Source organism: Alosa alosa, chromosome 7, assembly GCF_017589495.1.
Source record: "Alosa alosa isolate M-15738 ecotype Scorff River chromosome 7, AALO_Geno_1.1, whole genome shotgun sequence".
NCBI classification, from domain to species: domain Eukaryota; kingdom Metazoa; phylum Chordata; class Actinopteri; order Clupeiformes; family Clupeidae; genus Alosa; species Alosa alosa.
The window spans coordinates 32859164-32879893 of record NC_063195.1 but is presented as its reverse complement, the minus strand read 5'-3'; the positions used below and the strand labels follow the sequence as shown (position 1 = coordinate 32879893).

General features: G+C 47.3%; 1 protein-coding gene across 9 annotated transcripts in view; it reads right to left on the bottom strand.

Moving 5' to 3' along the window:
* Nucleotides 1-20730, bottom strand: part of rptor (regulatory associated protein of MTOR, complex 1) — a 151358-nt gene that overhangs the window by 57393 nt on the left and 73235 nt on the right. For all 9 annotated transcript variants that reach the window (XM_048247335.1, XM_048247337.1, XM_048247340.1 and 6 more), the window contains exons 8-10: nucleotides 14571-14630; nucleotides 2531-2631; nucleotides 881-1025 (exon numbers count right to left, since the gene is read on the bottom strand). In XM_048247335.1, the coding sequence (XP_048103292.1) occupies nucleotides 881-1025; nucleotides 2531-2631; nucleotides 14571-14630 (306 nt within the window). The remainder of the gene's footprint in view (nucleotides 1-880; nucleotides 1026-2530; nucleotides 2632-14570; nucleotides 14631-20730) is intronic.

Here is a 20730-nt window from a genome sequence, read left to right as displayed (position 1 = left end):
TAGTGTTGCAGCAAAGAGTGCAGAAAGTTCTGGAAGAATTAAATCGGATCATGGCATGCTCGGCTGTGCCGTGCCGAGCGGAAGCTCCTGCGTCGCCCTGTGGTGATTATGCGCTTTATGAGGAGGGTAAAGCCTTCAACGCTCACGAAAAGCCATCATCGCTCACGAGCCGCGTGAGCCGAGGAGCCCGCGCAGGGAAAGGTGTGCGTCTCATCTCGACTCAATCACACAGACGAGAGCCACGCGTGCTCGCTAGCTAGCTAATGCCGTGGAGTTACACAACCGCGGGGATGCGCGCAGCACGCGGAAAACTGTCGAAGTGAGTTGTCAGCATGACTCTGACGAAGACAACGAGTAGAGGGGGACTGCAAGAGAGGAAAGAGAGAGGAATGAGAGAGGAAAGAGAGAGGAAAGAGGGAGAGGGGGTGACTTGCAGCCAACTTAATGCATGGCAAAGAAATGCAGAGGAAAATGTCATCATAAATAAATAAAAAGGAGCATTGGGTTTTTTTCCTCCAGGACGGTAATTGCACTCTGCTGGGGACGGCTTAGCATATGCAGCTAGCGGATAGGTCAGGAGCCGGCTGCTGCTGCGCTGCCACAGGCATCTCTGAGGAGGCTCTCTCCGTGAAAGGAAAAAAAACCCTGAGGACACTCGACTTAGAACACATTAGGGTCTGGTTAGAACACATTGGGGTCTGGTTAGAACACAAGAACACTGGGGCAGACACACACAAACACACATGCTGCCTTCACTGTGTTGCAGGAGTCAGTGGCATGACAGGATTCAGAAAAGATATTCAAAGGTTCTTAGTCATCACTCCACTATGCAACAGGTGCACATTTGTTGGTGCTAGTGTGTGTGTGTGTGTGTACTTACCACATAGCATGCATGTAGGTTGGCGGGAGCCTTGGGCTGCTGACTGGCGTGCAGTTGTAGGACCTCATTATCCTCTCGGCCAACAGGAAGTTACGGAACAAGCTGGCCACCAGCAGGTCCTGCCGGAAGAGCTTCTGAAAGAGGTCTGCAGAGAGGAGGACACAATAACAGCGTGAGAGAGAGAGAGAGACAGAGTGAGCGAGGGAGGGAGAGAGAGAGAGAGAGAGAGAGAGAGAGAGAGAGAGAGAGAGAGAGAGAGGGGAGAGAGGAAGAGAGAGAGAGAGGAGGAGTGAGAGAGAGAAAGGAGCGAGGGAGCCAGGGAGAGAGGGAGAGAGACAGAGGGAGAGGAGGAGTGAGAGAGTGAGAGAGACAGAGGGAGCAAGGGAGGGAAAGAGGGAGAGGAGGAAAGAGTGAGAGAGGGAGATAGACAGAGACAGAGGGAATGAGAGAGAGAGAGAGAGACAGAGGGAGAGAGGAATGACAGCAGGGCTGAGGGGAAGACTAAGTGACAGTAGAGTGTGAGAGTTTGTACATGACTACGCAGTGGGTAGAGGGTACATTTGCTTTATCATTTGCTTTATTGAGCCCCACAGGGAAATGGCAGAAAAACAAAACTACCGAAAGTGAGAAGCAGAATACATCTCTTTTCAGTGGAGACTGGGCACTACACCTCACAGAGCGCTTATAGGCCAAAAAGAACGGCCTACGACTGGTTTCAGGAAGGGGGGCTTGTAATGATATTTAAGATGAACATCAAGGTACCTAATTCAATTTAAATAGGACAAAAGGCCCTCTGATCCTGAGCCACCCCCACACCCTCGTCTCACGGCAGACTTTAATAACCTCTATGTGTGTGTGGGTGTGTGTGTGTGTGTGTGTGTGTGTGTGTGTGTTGGATTAAACTGGGTTTGCCTCCGCCGGGCAGATTTCTCTGTCTGATGCCCGCTGATTAATTAACGGCGCCGATCTACTTGAGGAACCACGACGGCACTGCAGCAGACTGCCGGTGTTTGCCAGCGCGCCCAAATGATGTGCCGGGGAAAGAGAGAGGAATACCAACACAAGGGCTTGTAGCCGGGGAGGCTGCGTGAGATTCTTCCCCTGCTCAAGTTATTGGGGTGTGGACCGAGGGCCACTGTGTTCTTAAAGCAGTCGGTGATAAATAGTGTGGCATCCCTTAATGAAAGTGCAGATTATCCAGTGGCTTGCCACCAGTAAATCTCTTTTAGGGGATGGTTTCGTAGCCTTTAATGAAACGTTTTTTGGTGCTTAGGTAATTCATCATTACGAACATTCACAACACAGCAAATGGCTGCATTAATAAGTTAACATGAAATGTGTTGCTAACGATTTGTAAGCATTTTGTAGTCCGATTTCTCCTTCTGTGAGTCTACATATTGACCGGAGCTTAGCTGGTGAATCAGACACCCCAAGTATTCTCCAAGGAAATGAGGACACAAACTACTTGTGTATTCCAATAGATATAAACTTTGAAATCGCTAAGACTCAAACAAAAACCAAAACACTACATAGACCAAGGCAATTCCAACATACAGCAAAGAACAAGCGAGATCTGAGCAATGAGAAATGCTAGTATTCACTACAGAAGGCCTGGCAAATGTGCCAGACAAATGAAGTGGGATTACAAACCTCTGGGCAGAACGTTCCATGCGATGGTGTCTGTGATCGCCGTGAAGATCCAATTCAGCTCTCCGAGTGGTGTTCGTCTGTCATTCAGCCTGCCAGGTATTCTTCACAAAATAAATATGGAGGAGAGACAAACAGCAACACAAAGGAACAAACAAGTTAGTATTAAGCTAACAGAGTATGAGAACTTTACAGACACAAGCACATGAAAGGCTCGAGTGCTTGCCAGTCATTTCCAGGCAGGCTCCATTCATCTCCCTCACAGACGCGCACACACACACATGCACACGCACACGCACACACGCTATTTAATCTGGACCATTCACACAGCAGTTAACACACGCCAATTTGCCTTTCAAATAAATACACACAAAATCCTGGCTCTTGCCATTCTTCCTAATGAAAGAAAAAATTAAAAAAGAAAGTTTTATGGCTCGGTGGCTTCGGCGGCCATTAGGGCTCTAGAGGCCTCCTTGCAGCATGAGCAAACCAGTGTAATGAGGCAGAGAGAAGAGCCAGCCTCTCTCCCAGGGCTTCATCACTGATTTGAGTTAAGCTCGTCCTAGTCTGGTCCATGACAAACAGGGGCCCAGTAAAAGCACAACAAATAGGTGCTAGGAATAGGAAACTAGGAGGCGAGGGAGCCATTTTGTGCCCCAAATTAGTTGAGGCTGGGTTAACAGATGACATTTGTGTATGGCAGGGGGGGTGAATAGGAAAGTGGCGAGAAGGTCAGCGACGCTGCCAATTTAAATTTGGCATTCAAGACACACCAGGATTGAGGGGTGTGTGTGTGTGTGTGTGTGTGTGTGTGTGTGTCTGTCTGAGAGTGAGAGAGAGGCAGGGTGAGGAGGAATGGCAGGAAGACAGAGATTGAGTTTTTGTGAGCACAATCAACACCCCGACAGACAGCATTACACCTGCCATATCCCTAGCCTCATAACCCAACAGCTCAAGTCAGGGGAAACAGAGGTGTATTTGTGTGTTGGTGTCTCTCTGTGTGTGTGTGTGTGTGTGTGTGTGTGTGTGTGTCTAAAAGGGGTGACAGAAAGAAAACACAGAGAGCAAGACAGAGGTAAGGAGCAAGACAGAGGTAAGGAAGAGAGAGAGAGAGAGAGAGAGAGAGAGAGAAAGAGCAAGAGAGAGTGGGAGTGGGAGTGAAGGAATGGCAATGCCTGACAGGAGAGGCATATCCAGAGGAGATTCTGGAGTTCTGCAGTGGCATCTGCCCCTCACTCCCATCCCTTATTAATGTCACCACTTCTACAGGCTTCAATGCATCACCCTTATACTCCAATAGGACCACGTGGGGTCGATTTGTGTGTGTGTGTGTGTGTGTGTGACCAAATTATCTGCTCAGAAGACAGAGGGGATGTTATTTAATTTGTGCTATAGGGGGACGTGCAACCAGCCATCTTTTTCATCAGCACCGTGTGGGGCAACGGGCAAAGCCCCTTGTGTGAACACAACTGATGGATGGCAATGCAAGACGGACAGACACAGAGAAAAGGGTAGAGTGAGAGAAAGAGACTGATACAAACAGAAAGAGAGAGAGATATATTTCCTCCTGCACCCCCCTTCTTCACGTTTCTGTGTGGCGACACATTGTGCTCTGTGGCTCTAGGAGCTGGGAGCGATCGATAGCACATCACAACCAGCCATTGCCACCGCTGCCGCCGAAGATGATGGTGATGATGGTGATGAAGATGATGTAGTGACTGGGGACGGAGGCCGTGGCGAGGAGTCGATGAAGCCTGTCGGCCAAGCCCTGAGGCCAGAGGAGGCATGACCGGAGGCGTGGGATGTGGGGTGGGGGTAGAGCGCCATTCCTGTCAGGCGGGGAGAGGGACACCCGAGGGACCAGATTAGACAAATGACCAACGCGCTTTCCGCACCTCCCCCCATCGCCTTCTTCTGGAGAGGGTTCATAGATCATATGCTATGGGCGCACACACACACACACACACACACACACACACACACACACACACACACACACACACACACACACACACACACACAGAGAGAGAGCACTGTCTGCACCAGCAGCTTATGTCTTATATCAAAGAGCTGCACGTCCGGCTATCCAAACAGCCATTCATCTTCATGCCGCCCATTCAATCACATGTGCACTGGGGCAGTCGACTGTGAGGCTCACAAAGGCTAAAATGCAGCCATCCCTACAACACGGGCCAATTCAATCATGTTTAGTATTCCTCTCCAAACGTCACAGCTTTTGTGCTGTTTGTAGTCCTGCAGGCCCCCTAAGTGTCCTGGGAGTTTGACATGTTGTAGGATGTCTCCATGTCGACATCACTCTCGTTCACACACAGTGCCTTCACTGCCTCTCAGCTCCCCAAATGGAGGGTGAAGACCAGTCAGTAGCATGTGGAGCTCAGGCAGCACACAGGCAAAGTGCATGCTGCTCAGGGGGCTCACGGGGATGTCACGGAGTAATAACACATAAAGCTAGGAGGCCTACACACAGTCTCCTTACTCTCACCTAACTTTTAGGGATGAATTATAACCCAGAAGGGCTCATTCTAGCCTGTCCATTGAACTTTTGAACATAATAAAAAAAAAATGTAACTAAATGATTAACTCTCAACGAGCCAAGGCTACATTGTTATCGGTTATAATTGGGCTACAATGTTATCGGTTATAATTGGGCTACAATGTTGTCGGTCATTTTATTTACAACATGACACTTGATGCCTCAAAGTCTCTAAGCATATCATGCTTGGGGCAGCCGTGGCCTACCGGTTAGCGCTTCAGACTTGTGACCAGAGGGTTGCCGGTTCGAACCCCGACCAGTGGGCCGCGGCTGAAGTGCCCTTGAGCACGGCACCTAACCCTCCACTGCTCCCGGCGCCGCTGTTGATACAGGCAGCTCACTGCGCCCGGGATTAGTGTGTGCTTCACCTCACTGTGTGTTCACTGTGTGCTGAGTGTGTTTCCACTAATTCCGCAGTTGGGATAAATGCAGAGACCAAATTTCCCTCACGGGATCAAAGAGTATACTTAAGCGTCCCACATACTCAGCCTTTTCCGACCAGTGGCCTTGACAATGTGGCGTCACAGAAGCGCCCGTAACCATTTATGCTTTCGTGGCGTGGTGGTGCCAACACTAGTTGCAATATTCTCCTGAACAGAGGTGTAAGCTGTTTGTGAAAAGACTAACATTAACTACTTACACAGCAGAAGAAGCTGCAGTAAGAAACACCAGTAGCTAGCCTCTGTGATGGTACTTCAGACTTTGGTTGCTACTATTCACAACTATCATCATTATCATGTAGTTTCCAAGGTGTGTGCACAGGTAGATAGATAGATAGATAGATGGATATATAGATAGGTACTTTAGTCATCCCGGGGGAAATTTTAATAATTTAAACAGTTTAGTTAGCTGGCTAGATAGCTAGCAGCTGGCTGAGTTTGTGTAATTTCCTGAAGTGGAAAGAGATTTTGTTCAGGCCTTAATAGATATCCTTTGTTTGAAAATAAATCGTTTCTATTCTTTCCTCTTAATTCCATGTGTTGCAACTCTCACTGGTAACTTTGTTAACTTATCCAGCAAACTATTAAAATTCCGCCTGTAACAAAACACTGCAACTTCGCTTGCCCTCGAACTAGTCCATCTTCCTGTTTCCGCCTTTGGCTCGTCTGAAAAAAAATGAGTGGTGCACTACCTCGCTACGGCCAAAACCCTGGCTGGCGCCAGAGATCTCACGATCATTTTGACGTCACATTGTCGCGCTACCGGTCGGGTGCGTCAGGTATGTAGAAGCCATTAGACTTACTTACTTATGATGTGGTAATGACATGTTGATTTCAATTAGTGTGCTAATATGAGTTATCCATACCCTGGAAATCCAGAGTTCTCGCGAGAGCACAATTTGAATTGTCTCTGCGTGACACTCTGGCAATGAGTAATGATGCAAGTTACTTTTACCCATCGCAAGGAACCAATCACATCGGTGTCAGCTAAACAGATTATGACAGTGCTGCAACGAATCAGTCAGTAAACATTGGTCGTAGTGTTATCCAATCACGTCGAAGTCCAGAATCAGTAAACATTGGTCGTAGTTTCTAGATTCCAAGGGTCTGGATTTTCCAGGCTAAGTTATCCATACATATCATTAAAACCCTTAGTCACGCTAGCCAACCGCCAACAGCCCTCACCACCTCAAGTGCATTTCTTAGCAGTAGGCCTCAGTGCATTCACCATCAAAAAATATCAGTTCAATATTTCATCAAAACACTTTGTGAGGGGTATGGACTGCCAACCCCTGTGGTTCATCACCCCAACCAGGCTGGGCTACGTGCCTCCACAAATCAACAAACACAAACACAAACACACACACACACACACACACACACACACACACGCGCCCCAAGCACAGCCATGTCTACAAAGGACATACCACATCTCCCACTGGTGTGTCTCGGCTACCAACCGCGTCTGCCAATACAACACCGAAATCGCAGGAAGACAACTCACGGCCGCGCTGCTCTTTACACTGGGCAGCACAAGGACAAATGATTTTCTGAGTCCACAGGCAGAGGGCCGAGGGCCGAGGGAGGGGGGGAAGGAGGGGGGGCAGATGAGGCGAGAGCAAGAGGAACAAAAGGTGGGACAGAAAGGAAATGGATACCCTGAAGGTGTGGAATCATTTATCAATGCTCGCTCTTATCTTGAAAGGCAAAGACAGACAGGGGCCTCACAGCAGTCGATGTCGTTATGGAAGAGCACGAGGAAATGAGCGCAAGATCTGTCACTGTCCTTAGAGACATGAGACAGAGTGAGAGGGGAAAAAATAAATAAATAAAGGAAATCAAAATGCTCAGGTTAATATAAGAAAGTGGCTTGGCTTCTCACTCTAGAACCTTTTTGACATGGTTTACAGCTGATCTACAGAGACCTGGGCCCGTATTCACAAAGCATTTTATCTTACCATTAGGAGTATTCCTAAATCACACTAAAAGATTTTAGCTAGGAGTTTTCTCTTAAAAGTTATTCACAAAGCCTCTCAGACCTACTCTTAGTAAGGAAAAATGACAACTCCTAAACTAAGAGTGAGTCTTCATTGCTATGGTTGACGTCATTACTCATACACGAGCTTGATCCAAGTGACCACCTTGATTGGCTGATGATTATAACGTGGGAATGATGCCAAAAACCTCCCCTACGACAATGAGTGACAGGTGACAGGTCTTTGCTGGTGAGAATGCATGCGCTACACAAGTACCACGAAGGATAGAAGACTATGAATAAATAGCCTAAATGAATAAAGAGTAAGACCAAGCAAATAGCCTAGTAGCATAATGAAAATACACTACAGATTGATGCAGTATCTTTGCAACATGTTTTAAATGAATCTGTATGAAAACACGTAGCCTACATTCGCAAAGAGGAGAAACAATTTAATTTGATTTACAATGAGATGTTACATTTAGTTTACATGCAATGATGGTTTTGGTTGTTGGTGCCGTTATTGCATCCCTTAGTTACAATGCACAATTATTCCCTCGCAATTGAGAGCTCCGCATGTTAATTTCAAAACATTGCGACGTGAAAAAGGCGGCTTAGGATTGTTTGTGAATAGGTCCTAATGAGTTAGGAGTCCTCTCGACTTCTTTGTGAATTACTCTTAGTCAAAAAAATTAGGAGTCCTAAAGTTACGAGTGACACGCCCATTATTTTTAGGAGTTGCTCCTAAATATGCCAGTTAGGAGCTACTTTTAGCCTTAAAATTCTTTGTGAATACGGACCCTGTTTGACATGGATTGTCCTCATCTCCGATACTTACAGTACATTACATGTACTAATACTACTACTATCTCTTTTATCCAAAAGTGACTTACAAAAATGACGAATAACATTCAAGCTACAAAGCATTGGAATCAATGACAGAAAGTCCATCATTTATGCATTAGTCTATAAGGTTGTCTATGGCCAAGTGTCACTATTCAATACTCTCATACTAAGAATGCAATGAGAAGCGTATGGGTTGGCAATACAACACCTCCTAAATTAGACCTGTGGTTCATGACAAGCACAGCGGCACCTGCCAGACATGACCACTGGTGACCAGTGATTAACCTACATTGTGCACGGAGCTAGACTCGGAGTGACTTCTCACTCTAATTAATCAGCAAAGTAGGTCACCCATCAATCATGGGCCAAGAGAATAAGTGAATTGAGAATTGAACCCATAGGTGTTGGTCGCACATGCAAACACACACACTGACCTCAATTAGACCAACACATCGCCATTTCATATCAGCCATCTTGGCACCTGCCAGAGTCCAGTGAGTGACCACCGGGGTGATGCTGCTACCCAGCGTCCACACAGCGGAATTCCCCAGCCCCGCCTTTCCCTAGTTCTCTTAACGAGAGCAGGGACACAATGCGTGGGGGGTCTTGTCCACAACAACCGGGGGGATTTCTGGCTTTAATCTCCCAGGTGTCAGCTGAGCTGAGACGAGGGGGGGGGGCAGCTGGGAAGAGTGGGGATCGGAGGGAATATCCATTAGGAATGGGTCCTCGGCGACGTGGCTGCTTGTGGGAGACGGGGCCGGAGTCAGGGGGAAATGAAACGGCTCCCGTGATTAGGCTGTCAGCGTTCCCATGGAGGTGTTGCCATGGGGGGCGAGAGATGCTCCATGACAACCTAGCAGAAGCTTGGTGCTCGGGGTCCTTTTCATCTCGGCCCAGCACTGTGATGAATGAAAACACTGTGTGTGTGTGTGTGTGTGTGTGTGTGTGTGTGTGTCTGTGTGCACATGTATGCAGTCACGCATGCAACCGTGAAGGAGACACGTTTGTGTAGGCATGTGTGATGACTGCTAGTGACGGAACACAATACCCTCAATTAATCTGAAGTGTTGTACAAATCACTACATAACTACTGTGAAGCAAAGCAAAACGGCACCAGAACCCCATGACCATGAACAACACGTTTGCCATTACAGAGAATACAAGAGGTAGGAGTGGCTCGCAACAGAGTGTGAAATTGGACCTTAATGTGTGCAGCATTTGGCTGCGTTAAATGCATGGACGTGAATACACAGATCTAATGTCTCTGCGTGTGTGATGTGTGTGAGTGTGTGTATCTGTGTGAGTGTGTGTATGTGTATGTGTATGTGTATGTGTGTGTGTGTGTGTGTGTGTGTGTGTCCGTTTGACAGCTCTTGGCGAAAAGCACAGTGTGACACCGGGCCATGTGACGGGTGACTCAGTCTCTCCTGCCGCTTCCAAAGCTGGAGGCAAAATGTCATCCTCCCCGCGTGGCCCTCAGCGCTGACGAGCACGCCTCGCTGGTCACGGTCAAATCGGCAAGCTCAGCGCATCAATTAGCGTCACGTCTGCCGCGCTCCCCTCCCCAGCCTGTCCCCGCCACAACTCGTCTCACCGGCTTCGTAATAAAAAGCGCGGCCTAGTCTCACTAAAGCCTTGCGGCAACAACAACACCAAGAATAGAACAGGAAGTAATCAGCGCATTTCCATGTGCCATGTTAGTGACTCCCTGCAGTTCATCTCAAGTCGCTGGAAATACCCTCCCAACCCGCCCGACGGTACCAGCTCCCAAAACGAGACGGCGGCCCTTATTTCTCTTCCCCCACTTGGCATGGCAGAGAAGTGCTCGTCATTTATCATCTTTCAGGGCACGGGAGCCTGGGTGGCACGGAGGCTGGCACAGGCCCTGGGCTCTCAGCTGCCACGGCTCCTCCGAGGAACTGTGCTCGCGCTCTCTCTCTTTCCTTCTTTCTGTTCTCTTTCTCTCTCTGCGTTTCTCTCCCTCTCACCCACTGCCTGTTTCTATTCCTCTCTCTCTCTCTCGCTCTTTCATCTTCTCTCCCTCTGTCTCTCTCGCTCTCTCTCTCTACCTCTCTCATGAAAGTGAGCTGAAGTAGAAATCTCACGCATGAGGAGCTTTAATTCCACTGTCTGGTCTGCTGGAAAACCCTGCGTCCTCACAGCCCACAGCTGCATCATCATCAGGCGTCTGCACTGCTGGAGCAAACGGCTCCCTCCAACACACTAATATTTACCAAGTCGTGAGTGCTTTGATCCACTGCAGCGGCTGGATGGAGACAATCTTCGGCGTCGCCCTGCCTAGCCCCTCATTACCAGCAGTGAGATGATCGTCAACATTGCGCTTTCATGAGCCAGTTCCATTATTCAGCTGCATCCAAAAATCACAAGAGGATGCCTACGGCGTGGTTCCTGGAGTAGCCCAGACAAAGATCCAGACTCTCCGCTCTGTCTGCCTGGCTGTCTGTCTAACACAGGAAGCCTGCCTCTCCTGTGGCTTCAGAGGCTTCTATGACTTCCTGCTGCAGACGGGCTTGAAGAAGTGAAGATGGTCATAAAGTAATCTATTCAAGGGCAGCACGGTTTAACTGCTACTTTTCTGACAGATATTTTGATTGTGATATGATTTGCAAGTCAAGCTTCAGTTCCATCTTCCAAATTTCACTTGAAGTTGGGCCACTTTTGATTGGTGAGCATTGAGCATGCCTAGTGCATGAGAAGTACAGCACTTCTGTTAGTTGAGCTTCACTGTCTGCCACAGTGAGGATGACATGAATATAAAAATCATAGTTGTGACAAGATCAACCACTGGGAGAGTTGTGAGCTGCACAATTACTTGCCGCTTTGGCGATTAGCTAATTGCATTAGTTCAAATTGTTATTTCGATTAAACATTAATTAATTGTGCAGCCCTGTTCAAACATCCTCCTTGTTATTAACATTCTGTGTGTCGACTTGAGGTTTGAAGCGTGGCGGCTGCCAGGGGACACGTTGAGCCGAGCGCGCGGTCAGATCAAAGCTTACAGTAAGCCGAGTCGGGTCAGCGTTGTCTCTCAAGGACGCGGCTCAGGGTCCAACTGGGGAAAATTATAAGATGATCTTTTTGGACTGTTTGTCGAAGCGTATTAATATTCTGATCCTAAAATGTCATGTTGAATGAAATTCCAAAGGAAACCACAGAGGTGATCAGACGTGACTCAACTGTGGGAGTGAGATGGGTCAATTCAGGAGGTTATAGCAGGGCATTTGCAGGGCATCATAGGATGGTCAACCTTTTGATGTGCCCAATCTACAGATACAGGGTCTGAAAAAAACACAGTTTTTCAAAGCAGTTGTGTCCTGCACTGCGAACATTAGTCCCAGCAACATGTCTTTGGGTGTGGGGGGAGTGTGGTGTACACACTGTAAGAAATGAATCCTGCCGAATTGGATGAGTGATATCATTTCTCCAACCAAGATTAAGTTCTGATGGCAGGCCAGACAGTTTGGCGCCAGTCGCCAGGTGAGGTGTGAAACACCAACAATCATAGAATGGGTTTTGGGGGGTAAGCCACTGAGAACCATCCCAGCCAAAGGTGTGAGGTTACCTCAATTATCATATACATAGGACAAAAGGCTATCTGGGTAGAAGCCAGATTAATTTGCATTGAGACCAGCATATAATGACTTGAGTTGGTAACTTTTAGTTAGTTCTTTGAGACAGGACAAAGTAGTTCACCCAGTCAGGACGAAGGAGAGAGAACTCCAGAGAATATGCCGAGGGCAGGCATAGGTTGAACCTTTGTGAACCTTTCTACCATTTTACACTGGAATAAAGCATTTTGCTGCATCATTCCGAAGAAGAGAAAACCTTTCCTATTTTTTCTTACAACACTCAATAGCTCTGACCACACAGCAGGATGCTCAGCTGACCCTGAAGTTCAAGCCAGTTCTAGCTTGAAGTTCCACCAAAACACCACAAAAAAAAAAGTTTTATTTGTGCCCAAATAAAAGGTTATGTGATGGTCTAAATAAAGTGATTTACTGAACAAAAGTGAGTGACTGAACAGGGGAGCAAGCACAGCCCTTCCTCTGCCAAGTAAGTGAATCTCTGCAAGTTCATCAGAAGATGCTGAATATCTAGGACAATGCGCCATAAAAAAAAACAATATGTTACCCCTGATACAGGGCTGTGACAACTGAGTGTGATGCCTTTTCAAGATGATGCCTTGATGATGATTTTATTCTTTTTTCAGACCCTTTCACACAACTGTAGAGGACCTGTGCGTGCATGACAGAGCCTGGTGTATTATGGGCCGAACAGAAGCAAGGGAAAAAACACCTATCATGTCAGTGTGGGACCCTTTCATCTGTTCCACTGTTCAAAGGATGTACGCTCCCCCTCCCCTCCCCTCCCCTTCCCTCGGGGTCAACATCGTCTTTCATGCCTCAGGTGGTTGGCACCTCTCCATCATCCTCCATCACACCTGGAAGACATGCCGTAAATAAACCAAACAGTGTCGAGGGGAAGCTTACGGATCCCATGAAAGGGATGGAGCATGGAAAATGGATCAAGTGAGGGAGAGATTTGGGTGTGGTGCTGATGGAGATGAGGAGGAGGAGGGAGGAGGGAGGAGGAGGAGGAGTTTCCCGGAGGAGAGCGGCGTACGCCTGCACCTGCATCTTCCCATGACGACCGAGATAAGCGTGAGAGCTCCGGGCAGAGGGCCTGTGCAGACACTCTGACTGCAGCGTGACACTATGAGATACAGCTCAGCTTAACACCCTCTAATTAAACTCCTGAGGAAAGCACCGCAGAGGGCTGTGTGTGTGTGTGTGTGTGTGTGTGTGTGTGTGTGTGTGTGTGTGTGTGTGTGTGTGTGTGTGTGTGTGTGTGTGTTGAGATATGACTGGGAGCCAGAGTACGTCAGTATGAAGCCTGCGATTGTCAATGCATGTGCATATATAAGAAATTTTTTTTTAATACCCCTGCAGGAAAAAACCTACGTATGTTTGTGAGCTTAGTTTCTGGGTGTGAGTGAAGGAGAGTGTGTGTGTGAAAGAGAGAGTGTGAGTGAGAGAGAGAGAGAAAGAGAGGTGTGAGTGTTTGTGTGTGTGGGACAGAGAGACAAAGAGACGGGGGGGGGGGGGGGGTAAAGAATAACAATAAAAATACAGAAGCTGCAGAGAGGGAGGGTAAAAACAGGAGAATGCGAGCTGGAGAACATGCCTGAGTCTGGGCAGAGTTGGGGGAATTGGGAGGCATTTGTGAACTTCGTTTGAGGTTCTCTCTGCCCCGACTGCCTCTGTGTGCTGTAATGACTTTTGGGGGCTCCATGCAGATCCATATCAATTGGAATTCCACATCTCACCCTCTCTCTCTGCCTGCTTCTTTTTCTTTCTTTCTTTCTTTCTCTCTCTCTCTCTCTCTCTCCCTCTCTGCTTCTTTTTCTCTCTTCTCTTCCCTCTGTCTCTCCCCTTCCTTCCTTCATTCCTTCTCTCTCTCTCTTTATGTATAATTCACCAGCCCTCTACACCAAATCCTCTCCTATCGGCCAGAGGACTAACCCTGTGCTTTCCAGCCCGCCTCATCCAGAATATCCATCACCTGAGCGGTGACTGGAAGGCAGCGTGGTTGCGCGGCAGCTGGCGGGAGAAGCCGGGGCTTTATAACAAAAGAGGAAGGGTTTTAAAACCGTCAGCGCCGCTTTTAAATGCTGATGGAGTCAAACGAGGGGAAAAGAGAAGAGTGATACAAAACAAAAGACAACAGCAACAAAAGCAGAGGAAAGAGGAGGGGTGGGGGATGTATAGAACCCTGATGTACAACTCCCATAAAGGGCATAAACCCATAAACCTACACATTTCATTACAACTGTATCTTATCGCGTGTGTGGGTGTGTGTGTGTGTGCGTGTGTGGGTGTGTGTGTGTATGCGTGTGTGGGTGTGTGTGTGTATGCGTGTGTGGGTGTGTGTGTGTATGCGTGTGTGGGTGTGTGTGTGGGTGGCTTAGGGGAGAGACAGAAAAGAGAATATGTGTGTGTGTATGGCATGCATCACAAAGTGATTGTGTATCTATGGCACTGTGTGTCTATGAAATTGATTATGGTGGGACTTGTAGGGCATGTAGGGCTACGCGAGCGCTTCTGGGTGTGTGTGTGTGTGGTGTTGTGTGTTTCAGAAGGAACCATAAGACAAACGATAACAAACAACAAAAACAAACAAATAAGCGGAAACGTGAACACCTACTTCTCAATCAGGTCCAGCGTCACCCCTGGCACGAGCTTGGCACTCTTCTGCATGCAGAACCTGTTGGCACACAGAACAGAGAGGAGCTGAGCAGGTTGGCACTGCCAGAGAACCGGAACATAGGAGGGGCACCACTTCACCGCCAGGGACATGGGGGCAGACTGAGATCAGTACTCTTGGTTCTTTTGGTTCCACTCATTTCCTTATTCTGAATCTCTAACCTCTACTCCACTCTCCATTTTTATAGCCTGTGATTTTCGTTCTGCATTTTTATAGTCTGTGATTTTTGTTCTGTTCGACTTGATGCACAGAAGGACATGGTCAATTTATGGAAGCGGTAGACTGTTGACTACCAATCCAACAGAATGAGATACAGTAGCATGGTGCTATATATATAGCGCTGTCAGCATGAGATAGCATGGTTCTGTATAGCGCTGTCAGAATGAGATACAGTAGCATGGTGCTGTATAGCGCTGTCAGCATGAGATAGCATGGTTCTGTATAGCGCTGTCAGCATGAGATACAGTAGCATGGTGCTGTATAGCGCTGTCAGCATGAGATACAGTAGCATGGTGCAGTATAGCGCTGTCAGCATGAGATACAGTAGCATGGTGCAGTATAGCGCGGTCAGCACCTCACGGAGTACACATCTGAAAGTGCACCTGTGGGAGTTGCAACTGAAGACGCTGGAAATCAAAGTGTGTAAGGAAACCAATGTATTCCCGTAAACGCTTTTCACGCCAATAGAACTTTGATGTTTTAGCTGTTGCAGAGCAAATATCTCACTTTTTATTACAATTACGCCAAGTGAATGGGTTTGTTGTGGAATGATACGAAAGAGTCAGATATCCAAAACCTGCTGCCATTGGCAGTGGCCATTAATTTCTTTCAAAGTGCTGTGTGTTGTTTTTGTTTATGTGAAAACTGAAAAGTGTGAGGGCAGTCTTTAGAGGACTTTCTCTGAAACTTGCCAGACATATCCAGGAGGCTGTAAATCAATGTGTATAAGAAAACCAATGAATGCCCGCAAACATTTGTTCACACAAATAGAACTTTGAGGTTTTAGCTGTTGCATAGCAAATGTTAGCCTGGAAATATCCAAAGGCTGGTAACTCTCGATTGGGAAATGTTTGCAACACTTGCATCGCAATGGGCACTAACTTTAAAATCATTGGTCCAGCCTTACCAATCACATTATTCAGAGATTCCTAACGTTACTTCCTACTTCGCCTAAACGTTACAAACTGACAATAAAACAGCATCAGTCAGGAAACAATGTATGTGGGTCTACATTTACTGTAAATAAATTTCTGCATTTTTCCAACTGCATTTTTTGGTGTTTGCAGGTGTTGCTGCTTCTGTTTATCACAATAAGTTTTGTTTTTTCTTGTCTGAGGGAAACGGTTATGGACTATGGTGATCCAGAGTAGAATTCCCTGAAAGAAGATCTAAGTAGGCAGGGCCAGGCTAAGCAAAAGTCTCACTTTCATTACAATTACACAATAATATGGTTAAGGTAGAGTCAGATGTCCCTTAGGATTTTCCCCTTAGTTAGACTACTAAGGTCTTTTGTGCAACAGTTTAAGGGATTTCTTACAAGATAAGGACAAACCCTTAAATACTAAGGGGAAAATGTTAAGGAACCCAGGAGGAAAACGTGTTTGGGAAAAGGTGTTTGTGCAACTGTTTTTTATTTTAAGGGATCAGCAAATCAGATTTTAAGGGAAAAACTTAACTTAAGGTTGGCATTTGTGCAACGTCACAGGATTTTCAGGCTACCAAGTGAATGGAGAAAACTGTATTGGAATGATAGGAAAGATGAATCAGATACAAAACCTGTTGCCATTGGCAGTGGCCATTCACTTCTTGCAAAGTGATGTGTGTTGTTCTTGTTTATGTGAAAACTGAAAAGTGTGAGGACAGTCTGCAGAGAACCTTTCTCTAAAACTTGCCAGACATTAATACAAGTCCTTAGACACGTTGGGAACAACGGGCCTTGACCCCAACACACAGCACATCACTTTGTGAGCACAGCAAAGAAAAGCAGAGGCAGAGAGGAGAATAGAATGGAACGAGTTCAAAGTAAAAAAAGGCAAAAGTCAGAGAGTGAGAGTGAGAACTTTTTTTTTGACGCTGATCTTTTTATCCACGGAATTAAAGCCTTGTGCTGCAGTCGCGCTGAATCATCGTGATTAGAGAGAGTATGGAAAAAACTGAACTCAGATGAAGCTTTACCAACACCCATTTACATAGACTCCCCTACTCCTCATTACACACACACAGACAGACACACACACACACAATTTACATAGGCTGCCCCAATCCTCATATCGAGCCTCCTCTGAGCCTGAGGTGTTAAGAGTGCAGACATTACAGCATCTGACTAGACATAACAAGTTTGCAGCTGGGAAGGGGGGCAGAGAGGGTGCGTTCATAACGCTTTTTGTTTCTTGACCCGCTCACTTTCATCTCATCTGGAGGAGTGGGGGAGTGGGGGAGTGGGGGAGCGGGGGAGCGGGTCAGCACAGCAGATTTCGCCGCAGAATGCTGACACAATGCTATCTGCGCCGACAAGCCTCTGGCGCTGAAGACGTTGATGTACAGCGTGGACAGCAGGGTCAGCAGAGGAGGCCGGGCAGCGCTCCTACCCGTCTCTCTCTCTTTCCTCCACACAGCCCCCTCTTCTGGCCTCGCGCTTCATATAACACACCACTTACACCCTTTTCACTTCCACACCTCTCTCTCTCTCTCTCCATCTCTCTCTTGCGCTCTCTTTCGTTCACCACTTTCCCTATCAATCTCCATCTCTCTATCAGACACTGTGTAAACACAAACAGTGCGTTCTCTGTGCCCTAGCGTGAGGAGAGGCTACATGAGCACAGCCTTAGACGCTGACTTGGGACAACTCAACTCCATCTCGCTCCAGAGTAGCGCCCTATAGGGGCTTTCACTGGCAGAACACACACATCGCTAAAGAAGAGGACTTCATACTGCACTCTACAGTTGGGTATGGATGACCCACTCTGCACTGACGGGCCTCGTCCCTGACCTCTTCACATGGCTCTCTTGAGCCCATCATGTCCAATCGGAGTCAAGTGCCTAGCGGAGCACTATAGGGCGTTTGGCCTCTCACGCAGTATGTCCTGCCGTGGTGGTGCGGTGCGACCCCACTCTGTCTCTCTGGGAATGTCCTCGGACAGAGGGGAGCTCCTATTACATAAGGCCCTAGAAGGAATCAGATCACTTAGAAAGGAAGGGAGAGGGGAAGAGAGAGCTGAAAGCATGCGGGAGAGGGCTAAAGTCAACAACAAGGACGAGGACCGCTGGATGGAGGCCATTACGCCATAAAGGAGGAGCGCAGTGATATGAGTGAGTGTGTTACCATGCGATGTGTTACCACGCGATGTGTTACCACGCGATGTGTTACCACGCGATGTGTTACCATGCGATGTGTTACCATGTGATGTGTGCAGATGTGTTACCATGTGATGTGTGTGTGTGTGCAAATGTGTTACCATGCGATGTGTGTGTGTGCAGATGTGTGTTACCATGCGATGTGTGTGTGTGTGCAGATGTGTTACCATGCGTGTGTGCAGATGTGTTACCATGATGTGTTACCATGATATTTACCATGCGATGTGTTACCATGATGTGTTACCATGTGATGTGCAGATGTGTTACCATGCGATGTGTGTGTGTGTGTGCAGATGTGTTACCATGCGATGTGTGCAGATGTGTTACCATGTGATGTGTTACCATGTGATGTGTTACCATGCGATGTGTTACCACGCGATGTGTTACCATGTGATGTGTTACCATGCGATGTGTTACCATGCGATGTGTGTGTGTGTGTGCAGATGTGTGTGTGTGTGTGCAGATGTGTTACCATGCGATGTGTTACCATGCGATGTGTGTGTGTGTGTGTGTGCAGATGTGTTACCATGTGATGTGTGCAGATGTATTATGCAGAGATGTGTTACCATGTGATGTGTTACCATGCGATGTGTTACCATGCGATGTGTTACCACGCGATGTGTTACCACGCGATGTGTTACCACGCGATGTGTTACCATGCGATGTGTTACCACGCGATGTGTTACCATGCGATGTGTTACCATGTGATGTGTGCAGATGTGTTACCATGTGATGTGTGTGTGTGTGTGCAGATGTGTTACCATGCGATGTGTGTGTGTGTGTGCAGATGTGTTACCATGCGATGTGTGTGTGTGTGTGCAGATGTGTTACCATGCGATGTGTGCAGATGTGTTACCATGTGATGTGTTACCATCGTGTGTTACCATGATGTGTTACCATCGCGATGTGTTACCATGCGATGTTACCATGCGATATGTGTGTGTGTGTGTGTGCAGATGTGTTACCATGTGATGTGTGCAGATGTGTTACCATGTGATGTGTTACCATGTGATGTGTTACCATGCGATGTGTTACCACGCGATGTGTTACCATGTGATGTGTTACCATGCGATGTGTGTGTGTGTGTGTGCAGATGTGTGTGTGTGTGTGTGTGCAGATGTGTTACCATGCGATGTGTTACCATGCGATGTGTGTGTGTGTGTGTGTGTGCAGATGTGTTACCATGTGATGTGTGTGCAGATGTATTTATAGATGTGTTACCATGCGATGTGTTACCGCGATGTGTTACCATATGATGTGTTACCATGCGATGTGTTACCACGCGATGTGTTACCATGCGATGTGTTACCACGCGATGTGTTACCATGCGATGTGTTACCACATGTGATATTACGATATTATTTACCATGTGATGTGTGTGTGTGTGCAGATGTGTTACCATGCGATGTGTGTGTGTGTGCAGATGTGTTACCATGCGATGTGTGCAGATGTGTTACCATGTGATGTGTGCAGATGTGTTACCATGTGATGTGTTACCATGTGATGTGTTACCACGCGATGTGTTACCATGCGATGTGTTACCATGCGATGTGTGTGTGTGCAGATGTGTTACCATGCGATGTGTTACCATGTGATATTTACGTGATGTGTTACCATGCGATGTTACCATGCGATGTATTTACCATGCGATGTGTGTGTGTGTGTGCAGATATGTTACCATGCGATATTATTTACCATGATGTGTTACCGCGCGATGTGTTACCCGCGTGTGTTACCACGCGATGTGTTACCATGCGATGTGTACAGATGTGTTACCATGTGATGTGTTACCATGTGATGTGTTACCATGCGATGTATTTACCATGATGTGTTACCATGTGATGTGTGTTACCATCGCGATGTGTTACCATGCGATGTGTGTGTGTGTGTGTGTGCAGATATGTGTGTGTGTGTGTGTGCAGATGTGTTACCATGCGATGTGTTACCATGCGATGTGTGTGTGTGTGTGTGTGCAGATGTGTTACCATGTGATGTGTGCAGATGTGTTACCATGCGATGTGTTACCATGCGATGTGTTACCACGCGATGTGTTACCACGCGATGTGTTACCATGCGATGTGTTACCATGCGATGTGTTACCACGCGATGTGTTACCATGCGATGTGTTACCATGTGATGTGTGCAGATGTGTTACCATGTGATGTGTGTGTGTGTGTGCAGATGTGTTACCATGCGATGTGTGTGTGTGTGTGCAGATGTGTTACCATGCGATGTGTGTGTGTGTGTGCAGATGTGTTACCATGCGATGTGTGCAGATGTGTTACCATGTGATGTGTTACCATGCGATGTGTTACCACGCGATGTGTTACCATGCGATGTGTTACCATGCGATGTGTTACCATGCGATGTGTGTGTGTGTGTGTGTGTGTGTGCAGATGTGTTACCATGTGATGTGTGCAGATGTGTTACCATGTGATGTGTTACCATGTGATGTGTTACCATGCGATGTGTTACCACGCGATGTGTTACCATGTGATGTGTTACCATGCGATGTGTTACCATGCGATGTGTGTGTGTGTGTGTGCAGATGTGTGTGTGTGTGTGTGCAGATGTGTTACCATGCGATGTGTTACCATGCGATGTGTGTGTGTGTGTGTGTGCAGATGTGTTACCATGTGATGTGTGCAGATGTGTTACCATGCGATGTGTTACCATGCGATGTGTTACCACGCGATGTGTTACCACGCGATGTGTTACCACGCGATGTGTTACCATGCGATGTGTT